The sequence below is a fragment of the Nomascus leucogenys genome, chromosome X (assembly GCF_006542625.1).
Source record: "Nomascus leucogenys isolate Asia chromosome X, Asia_NLE_v1, whole genome shotgun sequence".
NCBI lineage: Eukaryota > Metazoa > Chordata > Mammalia > Primates > Hylobatidae > Nomascus > Nomascus leucogenys.
In genome coordinates this window covers 94319531-94344954 of record NC_044406.1, presented here as the reverse complement: position 1 = coordinate 94344954, position 25424 = coordinate 94319531, and the positions used below count along the sequence as shown (strand labels likewise).

Sequence of the window (25424 nt, the reverse complement as noted above, 5' to 3'; positions counted from 1 at the left end):
GGACTGGGCCTTTTTTGAATAATCTCAAAACCTCATCCTAGGAAATGAATGACCCAAAGGGGCCCACAAGAGAGATCTTAATGTCAAAATATTCTGTAACAATGAGACCTGACCCACTGATCCAATACTTTAGGAAATAGCATGATGAGCAAGTGAAGGCATTGGTGCTTCACATCAGCTTCTCCCAGAGCAAAGATCTGAGATTAAAGAGGTCTAGAGGGTTAGAGGCACACATTTCACAGTATACTTTAGTCCCTCTTGAATCACTTTTATCAAAGAGCTAGCTGTAAAATAGATATCCCGATATCCAACAAAAGCAAAAACAAAATAAAAAAAGTAGACCTGGGCTTCACAAATAAGGAAGCACTCTTCATGAAGCTCTGTAGCCATGTAGCTTCCCAAAGTAAAAGAGCACCCTTATTTGATGATGGGCCAAGAAACTCACTTAAGGCCGCCATGGTGGCTCATGCCTGTAATCCGAGCACCTTGCGAGGCCAAGGTGGGCGGATCACTTGAGGCCAGGAGTTTGAGACCAGCCTGAGCAACATGGCAAAACCCTGTCTCTACTAAAAATACAAAAATTAGCTAGGCGTGATGGTGCACACCTGTAATTCCAGATAACCTGTAATCCCTCTGGAGGCTGAGGCAGGAGAATCACTTGAACCCAGGAGGTGGAGGTTGCAGTGAGCCAAGATCGAGCCACTGCACTCCAGCCTGGGTGACATAGCAAGAGAAAGATGAAAGACAGACAGACAGAAAGAGAGAGAGAGAGAGAGAAAGAGAAGGAAGGAAAGAAAAAGGAAGAAAGAGAGATAAAGGGAAAGAAAGAAAAAAGAGAAAGGAAAGAAAGAAGGAAACTTAAAATTTTGGAATGCATAATAATTCATCCTTAAATTTTGCACATTGACCTTCTCAAAATAGTTATTATTTAGAACGGATGAAAGTAAATGCCCAGCCAGGCACGCTGGCTCACGCCTGTAATTCCAGCACTTTGGGAGGCTGAGGCGGGCAGATCACCTGAGGTCAGGAGTTCAAGACCAGCCTGACCAACATGGTGAAACCCCATCTCTACTAAAAATATAAAATTAGCTGGGCATGGTGGCACATGCCTGTAAATTCTAGCTATTCAGGAGGCTGAGCAGGAGAATTGCTTGAACCTGGGAGGCAGAGGCTGCAGTGAGCCAAGATTGCGCCATTGCACTCCAGCCTGGGCAACAAGAATGAAACTCCATCTCAAAAAAAAAAAAAAAAAAAAGAAAGTGCAAACATATGTCAATTACTGATGAATGGAGGGAAATGATCACATTTGGCAAAATTAGTTCAAAATGAATAAATCACAGAAACTCTCCTCCCATAAGGAAATACCTAATTTGGATCTTCAGGAATAAGAACCAGAGATCCACCAGACATTATACATGCTATAATTTAGGTATACTGCACAGAATTACACTCTTATCACATTCTCAGTAAACTCCAGACAGCTTAGTCTTACAGTGAATAAAACTGCTGCCAATGTCTTCTCTTGGTTTAACAATGAAGCTAACGTAGTTTGGAAACAAATAAGAGCTATCATTGGACAGCAAGACATCTATCTAAACCAAACCTTTAGCAGAGAGATCAGTACAGATTATGATACAGACCCCAAATCACACAGGTACACACACTTTATTAGTTTCCTCTACAAGAGACAATAACATCAATCTTTTTTAACAGGAATCTCAGTTCGAGAGGCCAAATAGATCCAAAGAAGGAAGATGAAAATTAAATACTTAAATTAATCAAAAGGCACTACGATACCACCTAAAACCTACTGCCTCAGTGGCAGTAGGCTAAGGAAGAAAAAGCTACAGCACATCATCTAATGTGAATGTTAGCAATTACATAGCAGGAAGCATGTTTGCTTTCCAGAAGACTATGGTACAATGTTCATTTGGGCCCAAGAGGATATTTGGCCAGGAAAGGATCAAGATAGATGAAGGTAAAGCCAAATTGAAAGGGATAGGTACAAAGGAGAATCCAAGCTACATAGTCAAGCAGATGGTGATGGATCAGGCTTCTTCCTCCCAAGAAACATTTGCTGCACTGTGCTGCCTCCCCCCTCAACCACCCTCCACCCCCCACCCAATGTCTGCTCAAGCCGAGCTGCCTGCTCCTGCCTTACAGGGTGCTCAGCTACCAGGACTAGGTTTGGGGTTGCCCAGGGCTCTTGCTATAATTTAGCATAGACCTTGGGGAGAACTGTTCACACATGGGTTGCCTTTGTTGCTAGTTGTTCTCAACAAAGAAAACCCTGAAGCATTCACATGCAAAGTAGTCTGAGCTTCCCCAGTCACAGTCAAACACCCTCATACAACATCCTCAAAAGTCTGAAATCTTGCAGCAGCTGAGCTATAGTTAAAGCTGCAAGGCTCACAGAATTATTAAGGAAGCCAGAATGAGATAATGCAGGTAGGAAGTCCCAGCAGTTAATCTCAATCCGTCTTTCCCCAGTTCGGATAAGCTCTAATATACCTGATGTGGGATGTAGAAAGCTACACTGGAGCAAGCCGGGTCTTCTGCTGAATTTGTCATCAAATACCAAGGGGAAACAAGGGTGGGGTGGATTTTATTCTCAAAAAGCCTCTGAAGTTACTCTATTATAAAGGGACATGGCTGAATAGGTAAGAAACGGATTCTCCATTGTGAGTTCTCCTGATGGCTTCTGCAAGGATCATAGAGATGTCAATCACCTAGAAAGGCAAAGGAAATCATGTTACTATCATATGGTCAGAGATGACTGGCCAATTTGCAGACACTGATGAGCAGCCAGGCAAGTGCCCTTCCTCTTAAAACTGCAACACTGTGCTGTTTCCCTGTCATGAGGCTGCACTCAGCTATTCTTCATAACATTTTTAAGATAGCCACTTAGGGCTGGGCACGGTGGCTCACACCTGTTAATCCTGGCACTTTGGGAGGCCAAGGCGGGCAGATCACTTGAGGCCAGGAGTTGGACACCAGCCTGGCCAACATGATGAAACCCCATCTCTACTAAAAATACAAAAATTAACCAAGCATGGTGTGGCGCATGCCTGTAATCCCAGCTACTCGGGAGGCTGAGGCATGAGAATTGCTTGAACCCGGGAGGTGGAGGTTGTGGTGAGCCAAGATCATGCCACTGCACTCCGGCCTGGGTGACAGAGCGAGACTCTGTCTCAAAACAACAAAACAAAACAAAACAGCCACTTAGGAAAGAGTCGAAATGCTAATTGAGAAAAAACACTGACTCTGGTTCATCAAAATGGCTGGGCACTGTGGCTCACACCTGTAATCCCAGCACTACGGGAGGTCAAGGTGGGAGGATCACTTGAGCCCAGGAGTTTGAGACCAGCCTGGGCAATATGGTGAAACTCTGTCTCTACAATAAAACAAAAATTAGCCAGGCGTGGTGGTGGTGTATGCCTGTAGTCCCAGCTACTTGGGAGGCTAAGGTAGGAGGATTGCTTGAGCCTGGGAGTTTGAGGCTGCGGTTGAGTCAAGATCAGGCCACTGCACTCCAGCTTAGGCAACAGAGTGAGACCCTGTCTAAAAAAAAATGGTGGTGGGTTCGCATTTAAAAATCCTTCCGAATAGGCTGGGCGTGGTGGCTCACGCCTGTAATCCCAGCAGTTTGGGAGACCGAGGTGGACGGATCACCTGAGGTCAGGAGTTCGAGACCAGCCTGGGCAACATGGAGAAACCCCATCTCTACTGAAAATACAAAATCAGTCAGGCATGGTGGCGCATGCCTGTAATCCCAGCTACTCAGGAGGCTGAGGCAGGAGACTCACTTAAACCCGGGAGGCAGAGGTTGCGGTGAGCCAAGATCGCACCATTGCACTCTAGCCTAGGCAACAAGAGTGAAACTCCATCTCAAAAACAAAAAACAAACAAACAAAAAAACCTTATGAATGAAAAAAAAAAAAGACTAAGTTGAAAAAAAATCCTTAAGAATGATATCACCTGTAATCTCAGCACTTTGGGAGGCTGACACAGGAGGATAGCTTGAGGCTAGGAGTTTGAGACCAGCCTGGGCAACATAGGGAGACCCCGTCTCTACACATAATATCAAAAAAATTAGCTGGGCATGGTGGTGCATGCCTGTGATCCCAGCTACTTGGGAGGCTGAGACAGGATGATTGCCTGAGCCTGCAAAGTTGAGGCTGCAGTGAGCTTTGATTGCGCACCCCAGCCTGGGCAACAGAGCAAGATCCTATCTCAAAAAAAAGAATGACGATAATCCTCCAATTACACATATTAATTTCAAAAAGCTCATAGATTAATGTGAACATTTTTAATTAAGCAAGGCCTTGTTCTTTTAGTGCAAGAGCACTCAAACTTTAGTGTCTAACAATTACTTGGGGAATTACTTTAAAATACTGGTTCCGGCCGGGCGCGGTGGCTCAAGCCTGTAATCCCAGCACTTTGGGAGGCCGAGGCGGGCGGATCACGAGGTCAGGAGATCGAGACCATCCTGGCTAACACGGTGAAACCTCGTCTCTACTAAAAATACAAAAAATTAGCCGGGCGTGTTGGCGGGCGCCTGTAGTCCCAGCTACTCGGGAGGCTGAGGCAGGAGAATGGCGTGAACCCCGGGAGGCGGAGCTTGCAGTGAGCCGAGATTGCGCCACTGCACTCCAGCCTGGGGGACAGAGCAAGACTCCGTCTCAAAAAATAAAAAAAAATAAAAAAAAAAATAAAATACTGGTTCCAGGACCTCTGGTTTTATAGGTCTTAGATGGAGCAAAGGAATCTACATTTTAATAAGAACCTTAAGTCCAGAGCACACTGAGAAACACTAAACTTGGTAGAAGTGTACAATCAGTTTAAAGGTTTCACATTATATCTATAGGGGCCGATAGTTAAGAGTTAGATAAACACATACTGTAAAGTATGGACTTGAAAACTTTAATTTGCATCAGAATCACTGGGAGAGCCTGTTAAAATGTTAAATCTTAGGCTCCATCTTCTAGAGACTCTGAGGTCTAGCAATTTAAACTTTTAAACAGGTGATTTTCCCAAGGCTTGTCAGTTTGAAAAGAAAAAAAAAAAAGGAAAAGAAACAGGTGATTTTTAACTTTTGGATCACAAATTCTGATGACAAGACTAAATCCTTCAGACCAAAGAAAGGTATCTTCAGAATCCAGAGACCTAATTCAACGTAAGTAAGCACCTCCTAAACACTTAGAAAAGTCTTGTTTTGCACAAATCTCATCCTCACCTGTATTTTGGAGCAATGCTTCATCTTGTCCTCCTGAGGTATGGTATTGGTGACTACTACTGCCTCAAAGCATGCGTTGTTGATGCGAGAAATAGCAGGACCGGAGAAGATTCCATGAGTCAAGATGGCATAAACTCTGGTGGCTCCAGCTGAGAGAAGTCTAGAGGGAAAAAATGTTGATTTGGATTCATCTTACTTGTCATTGCAGAATTTTAGTCAGGGAGGAGTATATTAGCCTGCTTAGGCTTCCACAACAAAATACCATATGAAAAAAAAAATAAAAAAAATTATAATGCACAGTGGGTTAGGGGAAAATGTTTTTTCAGGAAAAGAAAATACCATAGAATGGATGGCTTAAATAACAGAAACAAACTTTTCACAGTTCTGGAGGCTTAAAGTCCAAGATCAAGGTGCAGACAAAGTAGGTGTCATGCTGAGGCCTCTTCTCTTGTAGGTGGCCACCACCTTGCTGTGTGCTCAGATGACCTCTTTGTGTGCGAGTGTGAGTGTGTGTGTGCGCGCATGCGTGCGCATGGGGAAACGCTGGCCAGTTCTCCAGCATTCTCTTCTTGTAAGGGCATTCATCCCATTGTAAGGGCTCTGCCCTAGTGACCTCATCTAATCCTAAATACGTGCCCCTCAAGGTAACTCCAAATACCATCACATTGGGGTTAGGCCTTAACATTATATGAATCTGGGGAGGACACAATTCAGTCCATATCGAGAAAGAACTGCACTAAGAACTTATCTGAATAGGTCTGAATTAGTGTAAAAGGACTCTGGCACAGACTGCTGCACTTAACAAAATCCACTTCCTCTTCTTTCTGGGCATATAGCTGAACTACATTTCCCAGCCTCCCTCATATAGTTTAGTGTGGCCATGTGGCTTAATTCTGGCTATTAAAATGTGGGCAGACACAACGTACATCAGTTTTTGGTTGGACTTAACAAAAATCATCCAGGGGTGATCCTCTGTGTCCTTTTCCTTTTCTGGCTGGCCAAAATTGAAATGTCTTCCAAGGTAATCTTGGAAACCCCATGTTAAAGATACAGCATCAAAGACTGAAAGAATCTGAGCTCCTAACTATTGCTTAGAAAAAATGAGTCCAACAAGAACACTTGCATTGGAGTGTGCCATGGACAAGAAGGAAACTATCATGTTAGGGAGTTGATCTGTTATAGCGACTAGTATTCCCTTACTTGTACAAGGATGAAATGGGTTTTATGAATGTTTACTCCAGGATCCCAAACCAAGAATCATTCAGCACCCCAATTTTTTTTTTAGCACCTATTATGTGCCAGGCACTGTGCAAGGCACAGACACAAGAAAGTTTAAAAAAACCATTCTCAGGGCTGGGTGCTGTGGCTCACAGCTGAAATCCCAGCACTTTGGGAGGCTGAGGTGGGAGAATTGCTTGAGCCCAGGAGTTCAAAGACAGCCTGGGCAACATAGTGGGACTCCGTCTCTAAAAAAAAAAAAATAATAATAATAAATAATTACCCAGGTGTGGTGGCACTTGCCTGTAGTCCCAGCTACTCGGGAGTCTGGGACAGGAGGATTTCTTGAGCCCGAGATTTCAAGACTGCAGTGAGCCGTAATTGTACTACTGCACTCCAGCCTGGGTAACAGAGTGAGACCATGTCTCAAAATAAAAATAGAAGTAAAAATACCATTCTAAGAAACAATGCTGCTCATAGTGGCTTGGATTGTTAGTAATGAGGGGCCACTTAAAATCTTAAAGAGTGATGGGATCGAGCTTCAGTTGCAGGAAGATTAGCAAGCATGGAGAGATGGAGTGGGGAGGTGAGAGAACGGTGACTGGCAGTGGAGAACAGAGTGGGGAGGCAATTTAGAACACTGCAGGCAAGAGATGACAAGTAATATAAACATTAACCTATCACGGGATTAGAGTGAAAAAAAGAAGTAATAATGAACAGTAGCAGAAGCAGCCAGTAAAACAGACAGTCGAGAAGTAAGATCAAGGGTTCCAGCTTAGGTAAAATAAAAATATGAGCATACACGCCTGTCTGCTCAGGATTTTTATTTTAACTCGTTAAAACAAAAAACAATCGCATGTAGCATACTCAGGGTGATCAAAAAACTTCGGTAATCAGGCGATGGTTGTCTAACTGTGAATATAGTTAATGTCATTGAATTGTACACTTAAAATAGTTAAAATGGCAAATTGTGTTATATGTAGCTTAGTACAATATAAATTTAAAAAAATAAGAAAATCTGAAAAAAATAAGAGTACTCAACAATTTCTATGTATTATAATTTAAGCCTTGGGTGATAAAAATCTCACAAAGTTACCTATCCCCTCAATTTGGTTCCAAAAGGAATCAGCAGGCTGAAGACATTCAGACAGCAATTGCTAGCTTTTTCCTTCTAACTACCAGCCCCATCAATCCACACTTACTTGTCAGCTGCATGGCAGATTGTGCCACAAGTGTCAGCCATGTCATCCACAAGGATGGCCACCCGATCCTTCACATCTCCCACAAGCACCATGCGGTCCACTTCATTGGCCTTCTTCCGTTCTTTGTGAATCAAGGCAAAGTCCACATTCAGCCTGTCTGCAATGGAGGTCACTCTGCAAAACAGAGGGTGTTCATATGTATGTGCGGCTTCTAAGACAAAAGAAATGGACTAAAGAGGCCAGGGGCGGTGGCTCACGCCTGTAATCCCAGCACTTTGGGAGGCCGAGGTGAGCGGATCACAAGGTCAGGAGATAGAGACCATCCTGGCTAACACAGTGAAACCCTATCTCTACTAAAAATACAAAAAATTAGCCGGGCATGGTGGCGGGTGCCTGTAGTCCCAGCTACTCGGGAGGCTGAGGCAGGAGAATGGCGTGAACCCGGGAGCTGGAGCTTGCAGTGAGCTGAGATCGCGCCACTGCACTCCAGCCTGGGTGACAGAGCGAGACTCTGTCTCAAAACAAAAAAAAAGAAAAAAAGAAATGGACTAAAGAATGGGCTTGTTTTGGGGAGGAGAATACTCCTTGAAACCAATACTTCCCAGGGCTGGAAGAAAGAAAGCAACTATCATTGACTGACTTCTCAAAGGCAAATATCACAAACTGGGTTTTATAAACCAATGCCTCCATATCTCAACAGAAGCTTATGAATGTACTGATCAAACTTAGATGAGTATTCATTCTGGGTAGAGGACAGACACCCTCACCAGTCCTGGGAAGCAGTATAACGCTGACACGCACATTTATTTAATGGATTGGCAGCAGAAGGAATGAGGAAAGAATTAACTAATGCCAGGAGTACACAGACTGTCCCAGTTCCCATCATGGAAGACCCGTGACTGGGGATGTGGTGAGAAGATAACCTGACTGGCAGGAGAGGAGCAGCATCCAGCCTGTTCCAATGCCTGTGCCCTCATCACTTCCCTCAGTGCTGTTGGCAAAACATCTATCAACTGTCACTGTCAACTGTACCTGGACACCAAGCTTGGGAGTTTCTTTCACAGTTGCTAGACAGAAAGTTATACCAATTACCCGGACAAGCTGGGCATCTCACCATTCGGTCTAAAGTATCTTCTAATCAAAGAGAATTCTTATTTTTCTTATTACAAGAGAAAATAAACCAGACTAGGTGGGATAGAAGACAAATTTGTCTTTTGACAAAGTACCACATAATTCAAACAAAAATCTATTCAGTGTAAATGACAGTGAGCTGCCCCAGTGGCATGTCTGTCCGTGCTCCACTGTGCCATCTCCATCATGTGTGAAGCAGCCCGTGCTTGGGGATTTGTCCTGTTTTTTAATGTAGAACTGAACAAACTATAGCATTTTGTCCTGTTTCTCTTGTGACTATGGTCACATGAGTTTTTGCTGGATAAGTGAGAACCTGTGACCACATAATAAGGTTTGAACCATAATCTAGGTAACATTTGTACCTTGATCTAAACCAACCATACCCTGTACTCTCCATTACTGCTGCATAAGCACATAACATCAATGGTAACCAATTTGCTTGGAATGATTACTTATCCAAGGCAAATGCATGATCAATTAGTTCAAGTATCCCAAACCAAACATACTCAAAGGCCAACAAATTCAGTGACCAACAAAGCATAAAAAGGGCTAGAAAAAGTAACTCTCTACACCTTTTGAGGAGAGAACTACTGTACAAATGAATATCACACAGGGATCTCTACCTACTCCCCAAACCCTGCCAAGGCAGAAGTGATAGACACTCAACTGGAAAATACTCCATTACTATAAGACAATGATAATGAAAAAAAAAATCAGGTAGCAATAAGTTGTCTACTAAAGGCAGTTTTCCTATACCCACCTTTGGAAAGAAAATCCTGCCTATTTCAAATGTGACTATTTTCTAAGTCCCATAGAAAGATATGAAAATAATGACCAACAAATTAAATATGACAACTACTAGTTGGGGGGATGTTTCTTAGGCTGTCTCTAGCATTACAGATGGTAACTAGCAATTACATGGGACTCACCAACCCATATATCTGGCTGGATAACAGAACTCAAGTTCTCAGCTTATCAGTTCTGTTGAAGTTACTGAAATAAAAGAGGTTGTTGAGAAACAGTCATTGAAGATTTGAATGGCTTTTAGAAAGTTCTGAATTAGCTCTTCCTAATCATCTGTGTTTTGTAGCTCTTCATTCTATTTCCACAATAAGAAGAACATGTGTCACACTTTTGAATGCATGACTAACGAGTAATCCACTAAGGAAATCAAGAGCTCTTACTCTGCACCATGTGAGCTGCAAAGCACTGTTAACTGGCAATCCCTGGCAATCAGTTTGTTTAAAATGTTAAGATCTTGGCTTTAAATAAAAATGTCACACTTTACTTTCCTTCCTGCTTAATATTTTAATCCCAAGGATCAAAATGATCTAACCAACAGCACTGTAAGAGGAGTGTAAAAGCGAATTTGTCCACCAATATGTGGTTCAATAGCAGCTGCTATTCATTAGAAAACCACATTTTCTACCCTTCCCAAAAGGTTTATAGCTGTATTGCTAGCTCTGTAGCGCCTAGTTACTCGAAAGTTATAGTCAAATCCATAATATGATGATTTAGGACCCCTTTTCTGTCTTGTCTTCCGAGTAGTAACTGAAGACAGTAAAAGAGGAGAGGGTAAAACTATATTCAACCCATGTGCTAGCTACTTACACCCATTCAAAAATACTTAAAAACTGCCACTTGGATAGAAAAACTTCACTTTGTGACACAACCATCTGAAAGATTTTCCCAGTACATTGGGAACAATACTAATTTCAACCATACCTCTTAGCTCCACCAGCATCAGGTGAGACAATAGTGCAGTTCCTCCACTCAGAGATATTCTCCCTTATCCACTTTAGGACAGCCGGCTCTGCATACAAATTGTCTACTGGGATATCAAAAAAGCCCTGTAGAAAGAAGCTGGATCAGTTTTGCTTCACTTTTCTTCTCTTCCATTTATAAGTGCCAAACACAAAGTAGTAACTTGCTCAGAGAATGTCTTACTGCAACATTCAAACTGATGGGAAGGCAGGCCCAGTGTGGTAGATTATAAAAGCCTCCTTGAATCTGGGCTATGTGAGAGAGCCCAGCCAAGATCAGCAAAGCCAGCCCTCAGTCAACCCACAACTGAACATAGGAACGTAAGTGAGCCCTTGTAAAGAACGGCTAAGTTCAGACAAAACCATTAAGAACTGCCCAGTCAACATGCAGACTCAGTGAGTTAGTAAATACTGCTTTATGCCACTACATGTTGGACCGATTTGTTAAGGAGTAAAAGCTAATGGATGAACCAGTTAGAGGTGCTATGGTATATAAACTTAATGGAAGCTACTTATGATAAATAGTCACAATGAATAATTAGAAATCAGGAGATCTGTGTTCTAATTCTAGTTGATACAAATTAGTTGTATTTCTCAATTAAGTCATTCCTTTCCATAAAAGGAGTACAGTCCCTGTCCAATGTACTTCACTGAATTCCCACAAGCTTGAAATGATAATGATTTGAAAAATCTCCTTGAAAAAATATAAAATAAAGGTGGTATTCCACCCCCCTTACTTTGGGTTTATGCTGGAAAGTAGCTCCAATATCTGTGGCTCTAAATTTAAGACCATGAGGCCAGGCATGGTGGCTCATGCCTGTAATCGCAGCACTTTGGGAGGCTGCGGCGGGCAGATCACTTGAGGTCAGGAGTTCGAGACCAGCCTGGCCAACATGGTGAAACCCCATCTCTACTAAAAGTACAAAAAAGTTAGCTGGGCCTGGTGTTGGGTGCCTGTAATCCCAGCTACTTGGGAGGCTGAGGCAGGAGAACCGCTTGAACTGAGGCAGAGGTTGCAGTGAGCCAAGATCGTGCCACTGTACTCCATGAATATTCAAGGGGAATAAGAATGATAATAACAGCTCCTATCTATGAGTATCTGTCATGGGCCAGGCATTATAATATGAATTTAATGTTTTACACTCACAATAATGAAAAAGTATATGTTCAGAGAAATTAAGTAACCTTCCCAAGCTTACAAAGCTAGTAAATACCAGAGCCTTTATTCAAAGTGGTTCTGATCCCAAGGCCTATGCTCTTCCCATAAAACTAGACTGCCTCCCTATCTAACCACCTGAAATGACTAAGATCATGAAGTATGCTTAAGGTGAACACATTTAAAATGTTGTTGATATCTAGTTTATTTCAGATGTACTTGGGCATAATTTTTGGCTTCTCTGCGGTCTTCAGCATCATCAGTCCTTTCCTCCCACCTTTCAAACACCAGTATTTAACTTCCACTGATACCTGAATTTGAGAAGCATGTAGGTCCATGGTGATAATATGATCTGCGCCTGCTACAGATAGCATATTTGCAACAAGCTTGGCTGAGATTGGCGCCCGGCTCTAAATAGAGGGGAGGAAAGAAAAGAAAACCAAAAAGCCAATTTGAAAAACAATTCATTTACTCAAGAAACTATTTATTGTGTACCTACTATGTTAAAGGCACTATGGTACCCAGAAATTCATAGAAGGAGACATGGCCATTGACTTTAAGTGGATCATAATTCAGAACAAATATTAAGTGGAACATCACTATTCCAAATCAGGATACACTTATCAATAAAGAAAATACCTTCCTAACTTTTGTTTTCTTAATGTACACATTTTCATCCTATTCAAGTGTTTCCAATGCTCAATTATTCAAACTAGGCAGACTTTAAAAAATAATTTTATTAAAATCTCTTTCAACACATACATATGTAAACCTTTAACACCTAACATGTCAAGGTTTGAAGATACATCACAGAATAGATATTATAGTTTCCTTTGTAAATCACATCACTACTTACTCATCTGGAAGTCAACTTTCCAACAACTATGAACTCCTCAAATAAAACATACTTGCTGCACTGTAAAATAGCAAAGTCCATGCCTTTTTTTTTTTTTATAGAGACAGAGTCTTGCTCTATCGTCCAAGCTGGAGTACAGTGGCATGATCTCAGCTCACTGCAACCTCCGCCTCCCGGTTTCAAGCAATTCTCCTGCCTCTGCCTCCCAAGTAGCTGGGACTACAGGCACGCAGCGCCACGCCTGGCTAATTTCTTTTGTATTTTAGTAGAGACAGGGTTTCACAGTGTTGCCCAGGCTGGTCTCAAAACTCCTGAGCTCAGGCAATCCTCCCGCCCCGGCCTCCCAAAGTGCTAGGATTACAGGCGTGAGCCACCGCACCTGGCCCATGCCGTTTACTTTATACTCTGTTGGAATAAAAATATCTGACCTTCTTCGAGGCATTGTGTGTAAAATTGGGCATTAATTACAATAGACTTGCAAAGTTTTATGTATATGCCTTATCCTCTAATATACCACGATAAGGTGAGAGATATATATAGTTTATCTATCTATCTATCTATCTATCTATCTATCTATCTATCATCTATCAGATCAAATATTCATATAACAGACTTCAAGTTTTATGAAGAGGTCACAACTAGGATCCCAGTCTTACACTCTGAGAGGATCTACCATAATTTTAAAAATATACTCCAGTACTCCAGAGGAGTTGGTGCTTAGTCTTACTGATACAATTAAAAATACCAGTGAGCTAACTGAAAGTTATATATGTATCACTGTAATAAAATACAGACTACAAATGTGTTGCTTTATACAAACCAATTATATTTCTATTGTTTTGAAGATAGGGTAATACCTAAGAAAAGGGGATTTTTTTAAATTCCCCCTAAATATATATTTGATAATTTTGGAATTTATTTGTGATTTGGGGCAAGTGCTCCTGCTTCCTCTGCTCAAAAAAATAAGATTCTGCTCCTACCTTATCTTTCTTATCCTGCCGGGCATAAGGGAAGCATGGGATGACTGCAGTAACCCGGCTGGCTGAAGCAATCTTGCAGGCATTAATCATGATCAAAAGCTCCATTAAATTGTCATTGATTTCGCCACAACCACTCTGAACGATGTAGACATCCTCTCCACGTACACTTTCACCAATTTCCACACTACGATGAGGAAAGAAAGACAACATGAAATAGATTTTAAACCACTGTACTGTCAGCCCTCCATATCCATAGGTTCCACATCTATGGATTCAACCAAGTGTGGATTGAAAATATTTAGAGAAAAAATTGCACCTGTATTGAACATGTACAGATTTTTTTCTTTGTCATTATTTTCTAAATACAGTATAACAACTATTTACATAGTATTTATATTGTATTAAGTATTATAAGTAATCTAGAGATGATTTAAAGTATATGGCAGGGCTGGGCGCAGTGGCTCACGCCTATAATCCCAGCACTTTGGCAGGCCAAGGTGGGTGGATCACTTGAAGTCAGGAGTTCGAGACCAGCCTGGCCAACATGGCGAAACCATGTATCTCTACTAAAAATACAAAAATTAGAAGGGCATGGTGGCAGGCGCCTGTAGTCCCAGCTACTCGGGAGGCTGAGGCACGAGAATTGCTGGAACTCAGGAGGCGGAGGTTGCAGTGAGCTGAGATCACACCACTGCACTCCAGCCTGGGTGACAGAGTGAGACTCTGTGTCAAAAATAAAATAAAATAAAATAAAATAAAATATATGGGAGGGCCTGGCATGGTGGCTCAGCACTTTGGGGAGGGGGGGCAGGGTAGAAGGAGGATCATTTGAGCCCAGGAGTTCGAAACCAGCCTGGGTAATACAGTGAGACCCAATCTCTACAAAAAATAAATAAATAAATAAAAATAAAGTATAAGGGAGCATGCGCATAGATTATTTCATATGGCCGGACGTGATGGCTCATGCCTATAATCCCAGCACTTTGGGAGGCTGAGGTGGGCGGATCACCTGAGGTCAGGAGTTTAAGACCAGCCTGGTCAACATGGTAAAACCCCATTTCTACTGAAAATAAAAAAAATTAGGGTATGGTGGCTCATGCCTGTAATCCCAGCACTTTAGGAGGCCGAGATGGGTGGATCACCTGAGGTCAGGAGTTTAAGACCAGCCTGGCCAACATAGTGAAACCCCATCTCTACTAAAAGTATAAAAATTAGCCGTGCATGGTGGCACATGCCTGTAGTCCCAGCTACTCGGGAGGTTGAGGCAGGAGAATCACTTGAACCCAGGAGGCAGAGGTTGCAGTGAGCCGAGATCATGCCACTGCACTCCAGCCTGGGCAAGAGAGTGAGACTCCGTCTCAAAAAAAAAAAAATTAGCTGGGCGTGGTGGCAGGTGCCTGTAGTCCCAGCTACTCAGGAGGCTGAGGCAGGAAAATTGCTTGAACCTGGGAGGCAGAGATTACAGTGAGCAGAGATCGTGCCTCTGCACTCTAGCCTGGGTGACAAAGCAAGACTCCATATCAAATATATATATATATATATATATATATATATATATATATATATTTTTTTATATTTATATTACACTATTTCATATCTGCAGATTTGGTCTTGGGACAAATCCCCTGTGGATATTGAGGGATGACTTTACTATACTTCTATAGACAATAAGGTCTAAGAAGAACAGCTTCCCTACTAGTATGCTGTGAATGGTTACAGCTACATGTGGATATTGATCACCCAGGCTTCAGGAGATCCTCTGAAGGAGCCTCTATACCAGAAGCAGTTCACTGCCTCAGTTTACTCCAGTGCACTATACAAATATTGCCATTTTCTATGGTAATATTTTCTAATATTGCCATGTGACAGACATGAAAAAGATGCATGAAATGGTTGGCACGTGTTAGTCTAAAGTACTTACAAATAACCGGACCATAATTTTAGCAGGTGGCCTGTATCTCATTTCATATAGGTACATGTGATGTACATAAAATTTGATGCATTACCTATTACTGTTACAGAGTCCATAAATAGCAAAAGAAGTAGAAATATCATAAGGAGTGAATCACTACTGTTCTATAATGACACTTTAACAGAAGACAGTACCACCTCTACCATATTGGCAATTTACCCAGTAAATATTAAATGTTCATATGCTCATCACTGTACTAGGTGCTAGGGAAACAATGGTGAATAAAATGTGGTCCTTGCCCTCATTCTGTTAACTGTACTCTGGTCCAGTTACTAAGTAACTCCATAGGAATTTACTCTAAGTATGAAGTAGGGCTATATTTTACCACAAAAGTTTCAATGCCCATACTTGGGTCTCTACCAAGTAAAACCTATCATCTAGAAAAAAAAAATCACCTCTTCCTGTTCGCCAGGTTTAAAAAAAAAAGAAAATAATTTAAAAATTTTTAAAAATCACCTTAGTGATACCTCAAACAACACTATATTCCCAATTAATCCTCTAGGTGAAGTAGAGGCATATGTGTGTATATACACAAGTAGATCAGAATGGCTGACAATACCTATTGAACAAGAGAAAACTTCAGTTCAAATCAAAAGGCAATAGAGTCATTAAATAAAAGATCCATACTTCTATCTCACTCTAAGCACTATCTTCTGTGTGGCTTCAGGAACTACCTACTGTCCTATTTCTGTCAAGATCACTTTTACCCACCCTTCTCTCCCCAAACAAAACTTCAAGGAGAACTCCAAAAGGGACTTATATGAAAACTGGCAGAGGCAATTCTATTGCCAGAAGAAGCTGACATAGGAGATAATTACTTATTTATTCCTTTCTAACCCAAGATGAAAGGGAGCTGGGAGTGGTGGCACATGCCTGTAATCCCAGCTACTCAGGAGGCTGAAGCAGGAGGTCTGCTTGAGCCCAGGAGTTCAAGTCTAGCCTGGACAACACAGGAAGACCCTCATCTCAAAAGCAAGAAAAGACAAATGGGGTTAGTTTATATTGTAAAGCAAGAAAAATAAAAGCAAGTGAAAAAAAAATCAAACTAGAAACCAATTAAAATCAGGGAAGCTGAGATTCCTGGCAGCCAGAGCAAAAAAGAAAATGCACTAGTTTAGGATAAACCTTTTTTAAGACTGGACGCAGTGGCTCATGCCTGTAATCCCAGCACTTTGGGAGGCCAAGGCAGGCAGACTGCCTGAGCTCCCCATTTCGAGACCAACCTTGGCAACATGGCGAAACCCCGTCTCTACCAAAAAACACAAAAATTAGGCATGGGGACATGCATCTGTAGTCCCAGCTACTCGGGGGGCTGAGGCAGGAGAATCGCTTGAACCTGGGAGGCGGAGGTTGCAGTATGCGGAGATGAAGCCGCTGCACTCCAGCCTGGGTGACAGAGCAGGACTCCGTCTCAAAACAAAACAAACAGGCAGTGGTCATTTCAAGGGACTTTTGGGACGTTTTCAGTTTTTTTTTTTTTTTTTTTTTGAGACAGAGTCTTGCTCTGTCGCCAGGCTGGAGTGCAGTGGGACAATCTTGGCTCACTGCGACCTCCACCTCCCGGGTTCAAGTGATTCTCCTGCCCCAGCCTCCCGAGTAGCTGGGACTACAGGCACATGCCACCATGCCCAGCTAATTTTTTGTATTTTTAGTAGAGACAGGGTTTCACCATGTTGGCCAGGATGGTCTCGATCTCTTGACCTCGTGATCTGCCCGCCTTGACCTCCCAAAGTGCTGGGATTACAGGTGTGAGCCACCATGCCCGGCCCAGATCTTTCTTTACTACTAGCTCTACCCTTTGCGAGATTTCAAGCTAAAAGAGTCACTTTTAGGTTTTATGTTAAACAACTCTGTGGTTGGGAGGCAGAGGCAGGAGGATCGCTTGAGCCCAAGAGTTTGAGACCAGCCTGGGTAACATAAAGAGACCTCTTCTCTACAAAACAATTTAAAAATTAGTCAGGCATGGTGGCAAGTGCCTGTGATCGCAGCTACTGGGGAGACTGAGGTGAGAGGATTGCTTCAGCCCAGGAGTTAGGAGCCATGTTCATGCCACTGCACTCCAGCCTGGGTGACAGAGTGAGACTCTGTCTCAAAAAAAAAAAAAAAAAAAACTCAGAAAATTTTAATCCTGCTCACATTCATCCTCCATATATCAGCTCCTTGACCAAAATATCCATTTCCCTGGAGGAGAATGAAAGTCAGGCAGGCATATTGATTTCCAATCATGTATCAGAAGCCTATGGCTCTTGTTTCAGTCAAGAACACAGAATATCATCTGTGCTCCAGACATTCACTTGCCAGAGTCAGGATGTTTGCTTAAAAGTTGGAGAACAAATGAACAAATGTAGTTTGACAATTGATATCAGACAGTAAAAGGGACAAGCTATTCCGCTATGTTTTTAAAGCTTTATCATTATCAAGTAAGACCAGAAAACAACATTCTTAGACCACAGCGGCTTATCTCCCTTTACAAATGCCTCAAGTATCAGTCAATATAAAAAATACCCACAAAATTGCTATATTGTGCATGATGTTATTCGATATCACTATTTAGAGGTCTCACCCATAAAATTCTTAGGATTTTTGCCTGGAAGTTTCTAAATAACTTTATGAAAATAAAAACACATAATCCATTGCATATGCCTTTATCCCTCTGGCTGTCAGGAAGCCAAGGGATACAGTTAAAAAAAAGTAACACTAGGCTGGGGCGGTGGCTCACGCCTGTAATCCCAGCACTTTAGGAGGCCGAGGTGGGCAGATCACCTGAGGTCAGGAGATCAAGACCATCCTGGTTAACATGGTGAAACCCCGTCTCTACTAAAAATACAAAAAAAAAAAAAATTAGCCATTAGCTGGGCGTGGTGGTGGGCACCTGTAGTCCCAGCTACTCGGGAGGCTGAGGCAGGAGAATGGCGTGAACCCGAGAGGCAGAGTTTGCAGTGAGCCAAGATTGCGCCACTGCACTCCAGCCTGGGAGACAGAGCAAGACTCCGTCTCAAAAAATAAATAAATAAAATAAAAAGTAACATTAAACTTTAGAAATTGTTTTATGCCAAATAGTTGCCACAATTACTGTAGTCCACAGTTCTATAAGGCTTCTGATACCTACCTTAACAAATGGTTTGTACTTGTGACTATCAAACATATTTCAAATCCTTTCTTGAAAGCAGGTGAGATATTATTTAAAAATTAAATTATCACTGCTAATTAAAACATCAAAGGGCATCTGATAAATATATAGCTTTAGTAGAGGTGATTATTTTATTTTTTTAATTTTATTTTTTTTTTTTGAGACGGAATCTCACTCTGACACCCAGGCTGGAGTGCAATGGTGTGATCTCTGCTCACTGCAACCTCTGCCTCCCGGGTTCAAGCGGTTCTCCTGCCTCAGCCACCCAAGTAGCTGGGACTACAGATGTGTGCCACCACGCCCAGCTAATTTTTGTATTTTTAGTAGAGACGGGGTTTTGCCACATTGGCCAGGCTGGTCTCGAACTCCTAACCTCAGATGATCCGCCTGCCTCGGCCTCCCAAAGTGCTGGAATTACAGGCATGAGCCACCACACCCAGCCAAGGTGATTATTTTAAAAATATACATATTCTAACATCACATAAGGCTTGAATAATAATTTTTTATAAATCACTTATCAAACAAAAAATAAAAATAAATAAAAATCACTTATCAGCATACCACCCAATACAGTCGCGAGTACCATTTTTGTTATTATATCACTTAATAATCAACCAACAGCTCAGCTATTTCTCAAAGCCAAACTTTCTTTTTTTTTTGAGACGGAGTCTCACTCTGTCGCCCAGGCTGGAGTGCAGTGGCTTGATCTTGGCTCACTGCAAGCTCCGCCTCCCGGGTTCACACCATTCTCCTGTCTCAGCCTCCCGAGTAGCTGGGACTACAGGCGCCTGCCACCATGCCCAGCTAATTTTTTGTATTTTTAGTACAGACGGGGTTTCACCGTGTTAGCCAGGATGGTCTCCATCTCCCGACCTCGTGATCCACCAGCCTCGGTCTCCCAAAGTGCTGGGATTACAGGTGTGAGCCACCATGCCCGGCTCAAACTTTTTAAAATTAAAAGCTACTTTCAGCATAGAAGGGTGTTTGTTATAAGGCATGTATCTAATAACTTGAAAAGGTTATTTAACTGTTTAAAAAATGTGGGGCTTTTGAAAAGATCTTACAAAAATGAAATAAAAGCAGAGAAACTTAGAAAGAAAATACATAAATAAAACAAGGTGGTGCAAGTAAACTAGGTGATACTGCCTTGTTTTAATGTGTATAATTCTAATTTCACTTATTAAGACCAATCTTTCCCTATAGTAGTACTATAACATACAGACTTTGACCAAGTCTTAAAAAGTCCGTGAATTGCACTCCCATTATACAGCTTGGTTCAACAAGTCCTCTAAAAATCTTAACCTTATTCTTATGGTTTCTTCTAAGTTATGGCAGTGATTGAGAAGAACACTTGTGCCTAAAGCCTGTTTGCTCCTAACATAATCTATTAGGTGGAAAAACCTAGTTCAGCAATTTAGAGAGTAATACTCCTTGTTCTCTCCCTCTAGTTAATGGAGTGTTCTCCAAATGGCTTTGGGCCAATCATTCTCTCAGCTGTTTTGGTGAGGCCAGAAGACTGGCTATGTCTATCCAATGAGTGAGAAAACTAGCTTCTCTTTTCCCTTTCCTTTAAGGTCAGGCCTAAGTGTATCCAATTGAAATGGAATGCAGGAAACACCAAAAGTGAATCTAAAAGGTGGAGAGTATTCTTAAAATCTGAAGAATTTAGATTATGGAGATATTGGCATGTGCAAAATACATAGGATTAACTAACCACAACCAGAAGATACAGTTCTCAGGAAAACTCTAGGCAACCAAAGTTCAAGTCTTCCTCCTCGCAGCTCGTACAGAATAACCAAATAAACCAAAGTTATTTACAAATATTGAAGAGAATAGTCAAAATTTGAAAGTATCTAAAAGTTTTTAAAGCCAGGCGAGAGATCTTGTCAGCAAAAATTTAAAGGAACAATAATACCCAGAGCTGGGCAAGTTACTCTGCATCTTACTGTAGTTCCCTTCTCCGTAAAATAGGGATAGTAAGAGTTATTCCTCATAGCAGTTTTGAGGGGATTAAATACAATGTATACTAAATGCTTAGCATGGAAACTAGCACATCTTAGGCATTCACTATACATTAAATATTATGGCCGGGCACGGTAGCTCACATCTATAATCCCAGCACTTTGGGAGGCCAAGGTTGGGGTGATCACCTGAGGTCAGCAGTTTGAAACCAGCCTGGCCAACATGGTGAAACCCCGTCTCTACTAAAAATACAAAATATTAGTCAGGCGTGGTGGCACATGCCTGTAATCCCAGCTACTCGGGAGGCTGAGGCAGGAGAACTGCTTGAACCTGGGTGGCGGAGATTGCAGTGAGCTGAGATCGAACCACTGCACTCCTGGGCAACAAGAGTGAAACTCCACCTCAAAAAATAAATACATAAATAAATATTATTAATATTGTATTATTGCTGATGAGACAGATTGGTTCAACTTTTCTGGGGAATAATTTGGCAATAGGTATCCAAAGCCTGAAAAATGGTATCTACCCTTTAACTTAATAATTACCTTTCTAGGGATTTATTCTAAGGAAATAATCAGAAATGGTCAAAGATTTATGTTCATGGATTTTCATATAAAAGCATTAGATCAAAAACTGGAAATGTCCAATAAGAATTTGGTTATATAAAATTATGGCATAACCATAAGGTAAGACTATATAGCTATTTAAAATCACATAAACTAGGCCACCTCAGTGGTGCATGCCTGTATTCTCAACTACTTGAGAGGCAGAGGCAGGCAGATCACTTGAGCCTGCGAGTTTGAGGGTGCAGTGTGCTATGATTGTGCCTGTGAGTAGCTATTGGACTCCAGCCTGGGCAACATAGTGAGACCTCATCTCTAAAAAATAAATTGAAATATTTAATAATAAAAAAAGAAAATCATATATACTAAATATTAAAGGGAGAAACTGTTCAAAATATATTGCTAAGTGAAGAGAGCTATAAATGTGTTAAACATTCTTGAAAAAGTATATCTTACACAAATATCTGGGAGGTCAGAAATGATAATGTGACATTTATGTCAGGTGGTGGAATTAAGAGGCATATCTTCTCCCTTCCATGTTCTACATTTTCCACATTTTCTGCAATATTATCACCACCCCTTCTTGTCAACATTTACTGTTGTACTTATTATGTTTTGGACAAGATCCTAAGAACTTTACTTCTATCTCATTTAATCCTCCTAACAACTGTACGGGTAGGTACTACTTTACAGATTAGATTATTGGGGCAAAGAAAGGTTAAGGATTCAGATCCAAGTTCTCTGATTTCAGCACTTTAACACCCACCCGCGTGTGTGTGTGTGTGTGTGTGTGTGTGTGTGTGTGTGTTTCCTAAATAACTAGACAGCCAAGGATGATCCTTATGTTAGAACAAAAGCTACTCTGCTCAAGAGAGCATCAACCAAGAGTCACCTGGGGGAGCAGTTATAGGGGGCAGTTACCATTTCTTCAGTGTAGGAAAAACAAAGATAGGGGGAACTCCACAAAAAAAAAATATGTGATTATGTTCAATGAAGATTTCAGAATATCTAGGAAACAAGAAGCTAATGATTAAGCCAGAAACAAGAAAATCTAACCAGTCAGCAATTATCCATGTTGGACTTAATAGAAATCAATCAGTAGAAAACTAAGTTGTCCTCCCCCTCTCCTCTCCTAATATAGACTTAGGTTCTGGGGTACTGCATTCTGCAGAGGGCAGAAGGATTAACACAAGGAGAAAATAAAGCTTTCATGCCTTCACATTTTTCCTAGACGCAAAGGAAAAGGATTAAATATCCACAGGGGCCAAAGAAAACCTCTAAATGAAAAACATTCTTGTCCCCTAACTATATTGCCAATCACAAAGTCTAGTCCTGTTTGTATTCTTTATTAAGGCCCACGAGCCATAATGGTTTGGAAAAATCTAAAGACAGCAGTTTGTAAGCCTCTTTTAACTAAGGTATTGCCTGGTTACAGATGGCAATGTTTACACTACCATTTGCATCACAATCAGTAGCACAATAATTCGGTTAGAAGCTGTTCATTATCGATGACATTACTTTATCAGCTGGGTCTAAAACAGATAAGGCGAGTTAAACTTGGAAATCAGTCCAAAGAAAGCAAAAAAGTAAGCAAAAACATTCAGGAAAAAATATTCGAAATATTCTTATCTGATTATTAGGTGAAAACTTTCCCCTTAACAGATCTGTAAGATTGTGGGCAGGGCTCTGATCTAATCGACAGGCTAACAATAAAATACAAATTACACCTATCAGAAACTAAAGATCCCACACTTAGGTGGAAGGGGCACTGAAATAATCAGGTAACCAAGTCATCTCTAAAACAGTCCCATGGTGCCGGTAGAGGGTGTAAGTCGGAGTCGAGGAAGCAAGTTTTACGGCAAGGCAATGGAAAAAATGCAAGTTGCAATGCACTGTCCAATCCTGGTCTTCCACTACATTACCTGTCTTCAATTATCTTTAACATTCAGGTATAAAATTGTTTCCTAAATTCCCTACACAGAGCTTAAAGAAGGAGCCAAGTCCAGGATGGACTCGGTTACTGAAAAATACGCTTTTGTATTATCTGTACCACTAGCTGCACTGGGGAAGGTCAAACATTCCAGAATTGAGATTTCCAAGATTTTTTGGATGGCTCAAGCTGAGATGCTGGCTATCAAGGATGCAGAGTCAACGCATCAATTTAACAAATCAACTAGATTTATGGCTCCAATTACTCAGGTAGATGATTCATAAGATGAGAAAAGCCAACGCTTGCTGATCTAAGGGAAGTCGTAATAATTTTGGCGCCTGCAGTACACAATGTCGGTTTCCCTCAACACCAAGCCGAATGGACCAACACCATTTCGAATTAAAAAGCTGCTTATTGGACTCTAGGAAAAGAAAGACCAGGAGAGCTCAGTACGCAGGTAGGCTCTCTAAATACAAGCTAGTCTAAGAGCTGAAGCAACCCAGTCCAGCCTGGGTGGCTCAACAGCAAAGCCAAGCCACGTGTCCCTACCGCCCTGGCTAAGCGTCGGTCCCCTCTCGTCGCTCTATGCAGCCACTATCTATTGGGTCCCCCAGCCCTTGCCCTCAAATGCAGAAGCTTTGCCTCACACTCCATCTTTTGACTCCACCCCACCGCACGGTAAGAATGAACGTGACCCTCCCGCGAGAGGTAAAATAACGGAAACAGCCCGTGGGGTAGGCTAGTCACAGAGCTGCACCCTCTCCCCCCATCCCCCAGTCTGAGCTCAAGCGGCGACCCCATCCCTCCTATCCTCCGCTGCCTGGGCAGGTGAGGTCTAGTCGGGGTCCCAACTTGGTCCTTACCAGGTCTCCTGGTTGCTGAATTTCTTAGTCACCACCTTGCCTAGCTCCAGGCCCAGGCGGTCAGCAATTTTCTGAGATAAGTCCTGGTGGGAGCTGCCGCTGAAGATTTTGATATTCGGCATCCTGGCCAACTACCCTAAGCACTCCGCTAAGCGATCACGGCTGCTGCAGAGACCGGAACCTAAGTCGGCCAGAGACTCAATACTAAGCGCTTTGCGTTGCTACTCCGCCATCTTACATTCCCGCCCGGCGCGCGGCTCTAAATTACCCAGACCGGCGGAGGTGGGGTCAGCGGCGAAGTCCACACCCCGCTGGCAACGATTAGCTAAGAGGGAGCGAAGGGCGGGGTTTGGTCCTCGCTGTAGCTCTGCCTCCTTCCGATTCTCTCAGGTATTGGCTGAAGAGCATGAACGGGGGCGAGACTAACCCATAGCCCGGCCCCCTGTAGCTAGGCGGTCGGGGACAGGAGACGTTCGACTAGGGGTGGAGGGATGCTGGTGACGTCTGGGGCCAGATCGTTCCCGCTAGCGGGAAATCAACCATGCCTGCTTTTTTATTTCCCCTCCCTCAGCGCAGGAAAGTAAGTCTGGCTCTGGTTTACAGTTTCCGTTAAGAAAATCTGTTTATCAGGATGACAGCCACGAGTTTGCATGTTTCTGAACACATTTTTTATCTCTTTATAAGGATGGGGCTGAATTAAAACACTTTTACATCACAGAGGTGCATGCAAAGAGTTTGCTTGCCCATTGTAATTGCAGTGTCGCCTTTGCCTGCAAGACAGTTTCCAAGGGGGAAGTGACTGAAGGCATGCCACCTGAATCATCCAAGAGGCACTGCAAGAGAAAGTTGTTTTGTTTCTAGTGCAGCAACCAAGTATGTTGACACAAGTGAAGGAGGATGGATTTTCCAAACTATCTGGACAATAAAGATTTAACTTTTATAGCCCTTGGAAAGGAAAGAAAGTATAGTGTTCTATGGGACTTCAGATAAAGAGCCCTGAAGGGATTTGAAAAAACCTGGGTTTTTGTCCTGTCTGCCACATGTAAGCCTCAATGTCATCATCTACATGTTGCTAATGTGGCCTTTTACACCATGTTTTATTATTTTTATAGTGATACTTGTTAATTGGACCTAAGTGAGCCGTTATTCTTGCACCACGTTTCCATTAAGCATATTTCAAGCATGGGTTAGGAGAAGATAAAAATCATACAATTCTGGAATCAAAAGTGACCATAGTGCTCATAACTACCAAATGTAAAAATAGAAGGGACCTCAGAGATCATATAGTCGTTTTACATATGATAAAACTGAGATGGAGGTGGGAGAGGGATTTATCTAAGTGGCAAAGGCAGAGAATACTCAAAGCAGCATCCTGTCTTTGTCTTACTGCCATTTTCAGCAGTGTCCATGGAGGACTTCTCTTTCTGACCTTTTGTTGCACTTTTACAAGCTCAGAAATTTA

The 25424-nt window shown here is 42.1% G+C and overlaps 1 protein-coding gene across 1 annotated transcript; it reads right to left on the bottom strand.

Moving 5' to 3' along the window:
- Positions 1-1646: 1646 nt before the first annotated feature.
- PRPS1 (phosphoribosyl pyrophosphate synthetase 1) lies at positions 1647-24285 on the bottom strand. Its single transcript, XM_003262164.4, has 7 exons — positions 23963-24285; positions 13543-13726; positions 12018-12116; positions 10513-10637; positions 7657-7830; positions 5237-5396; positions 1647-2729 (listed from the first exon to the last, which is right to left on the bottom strand). Exons 1-7 carry the CDS (start codon positions 24082-24084, stop codon positions 2637-2639), a joined length of 957 nt encoding a protein of 318 aa, XP_003262212.1. The 5' UTR covers positions 24085-24285; the 3' UTR covers positions 1647-2636.
- Between the last annotated feature and the right edge of the window lie 1139 nt (positions 24286-25424).

Bases quoted from the DNA above. Each gene is read 5' to 3' on its own strand.
- PRPS1 (XM_003262164.4), bottom strand. From the start codon at position 24,084: ATGCCGAATATCAAAATCTTCAGCGGCAGCTCCCACCAGGACTTATCT. The intron at 5,397-7,656 runs GTAAGTGTGGAT...TTTTCCCTCTAG, and splicing joins ATCTGCCATGCAGCTGACAA to ACTTCTCTCAGCTGGAGCCA. The intron at 2,730-5,236 runs GTGAGGATGAGA...TTGCCTTTCTAG, and splicing joins AGCATTGCTCCAAAATACAG to GTGATTGACATCTCTATGAT.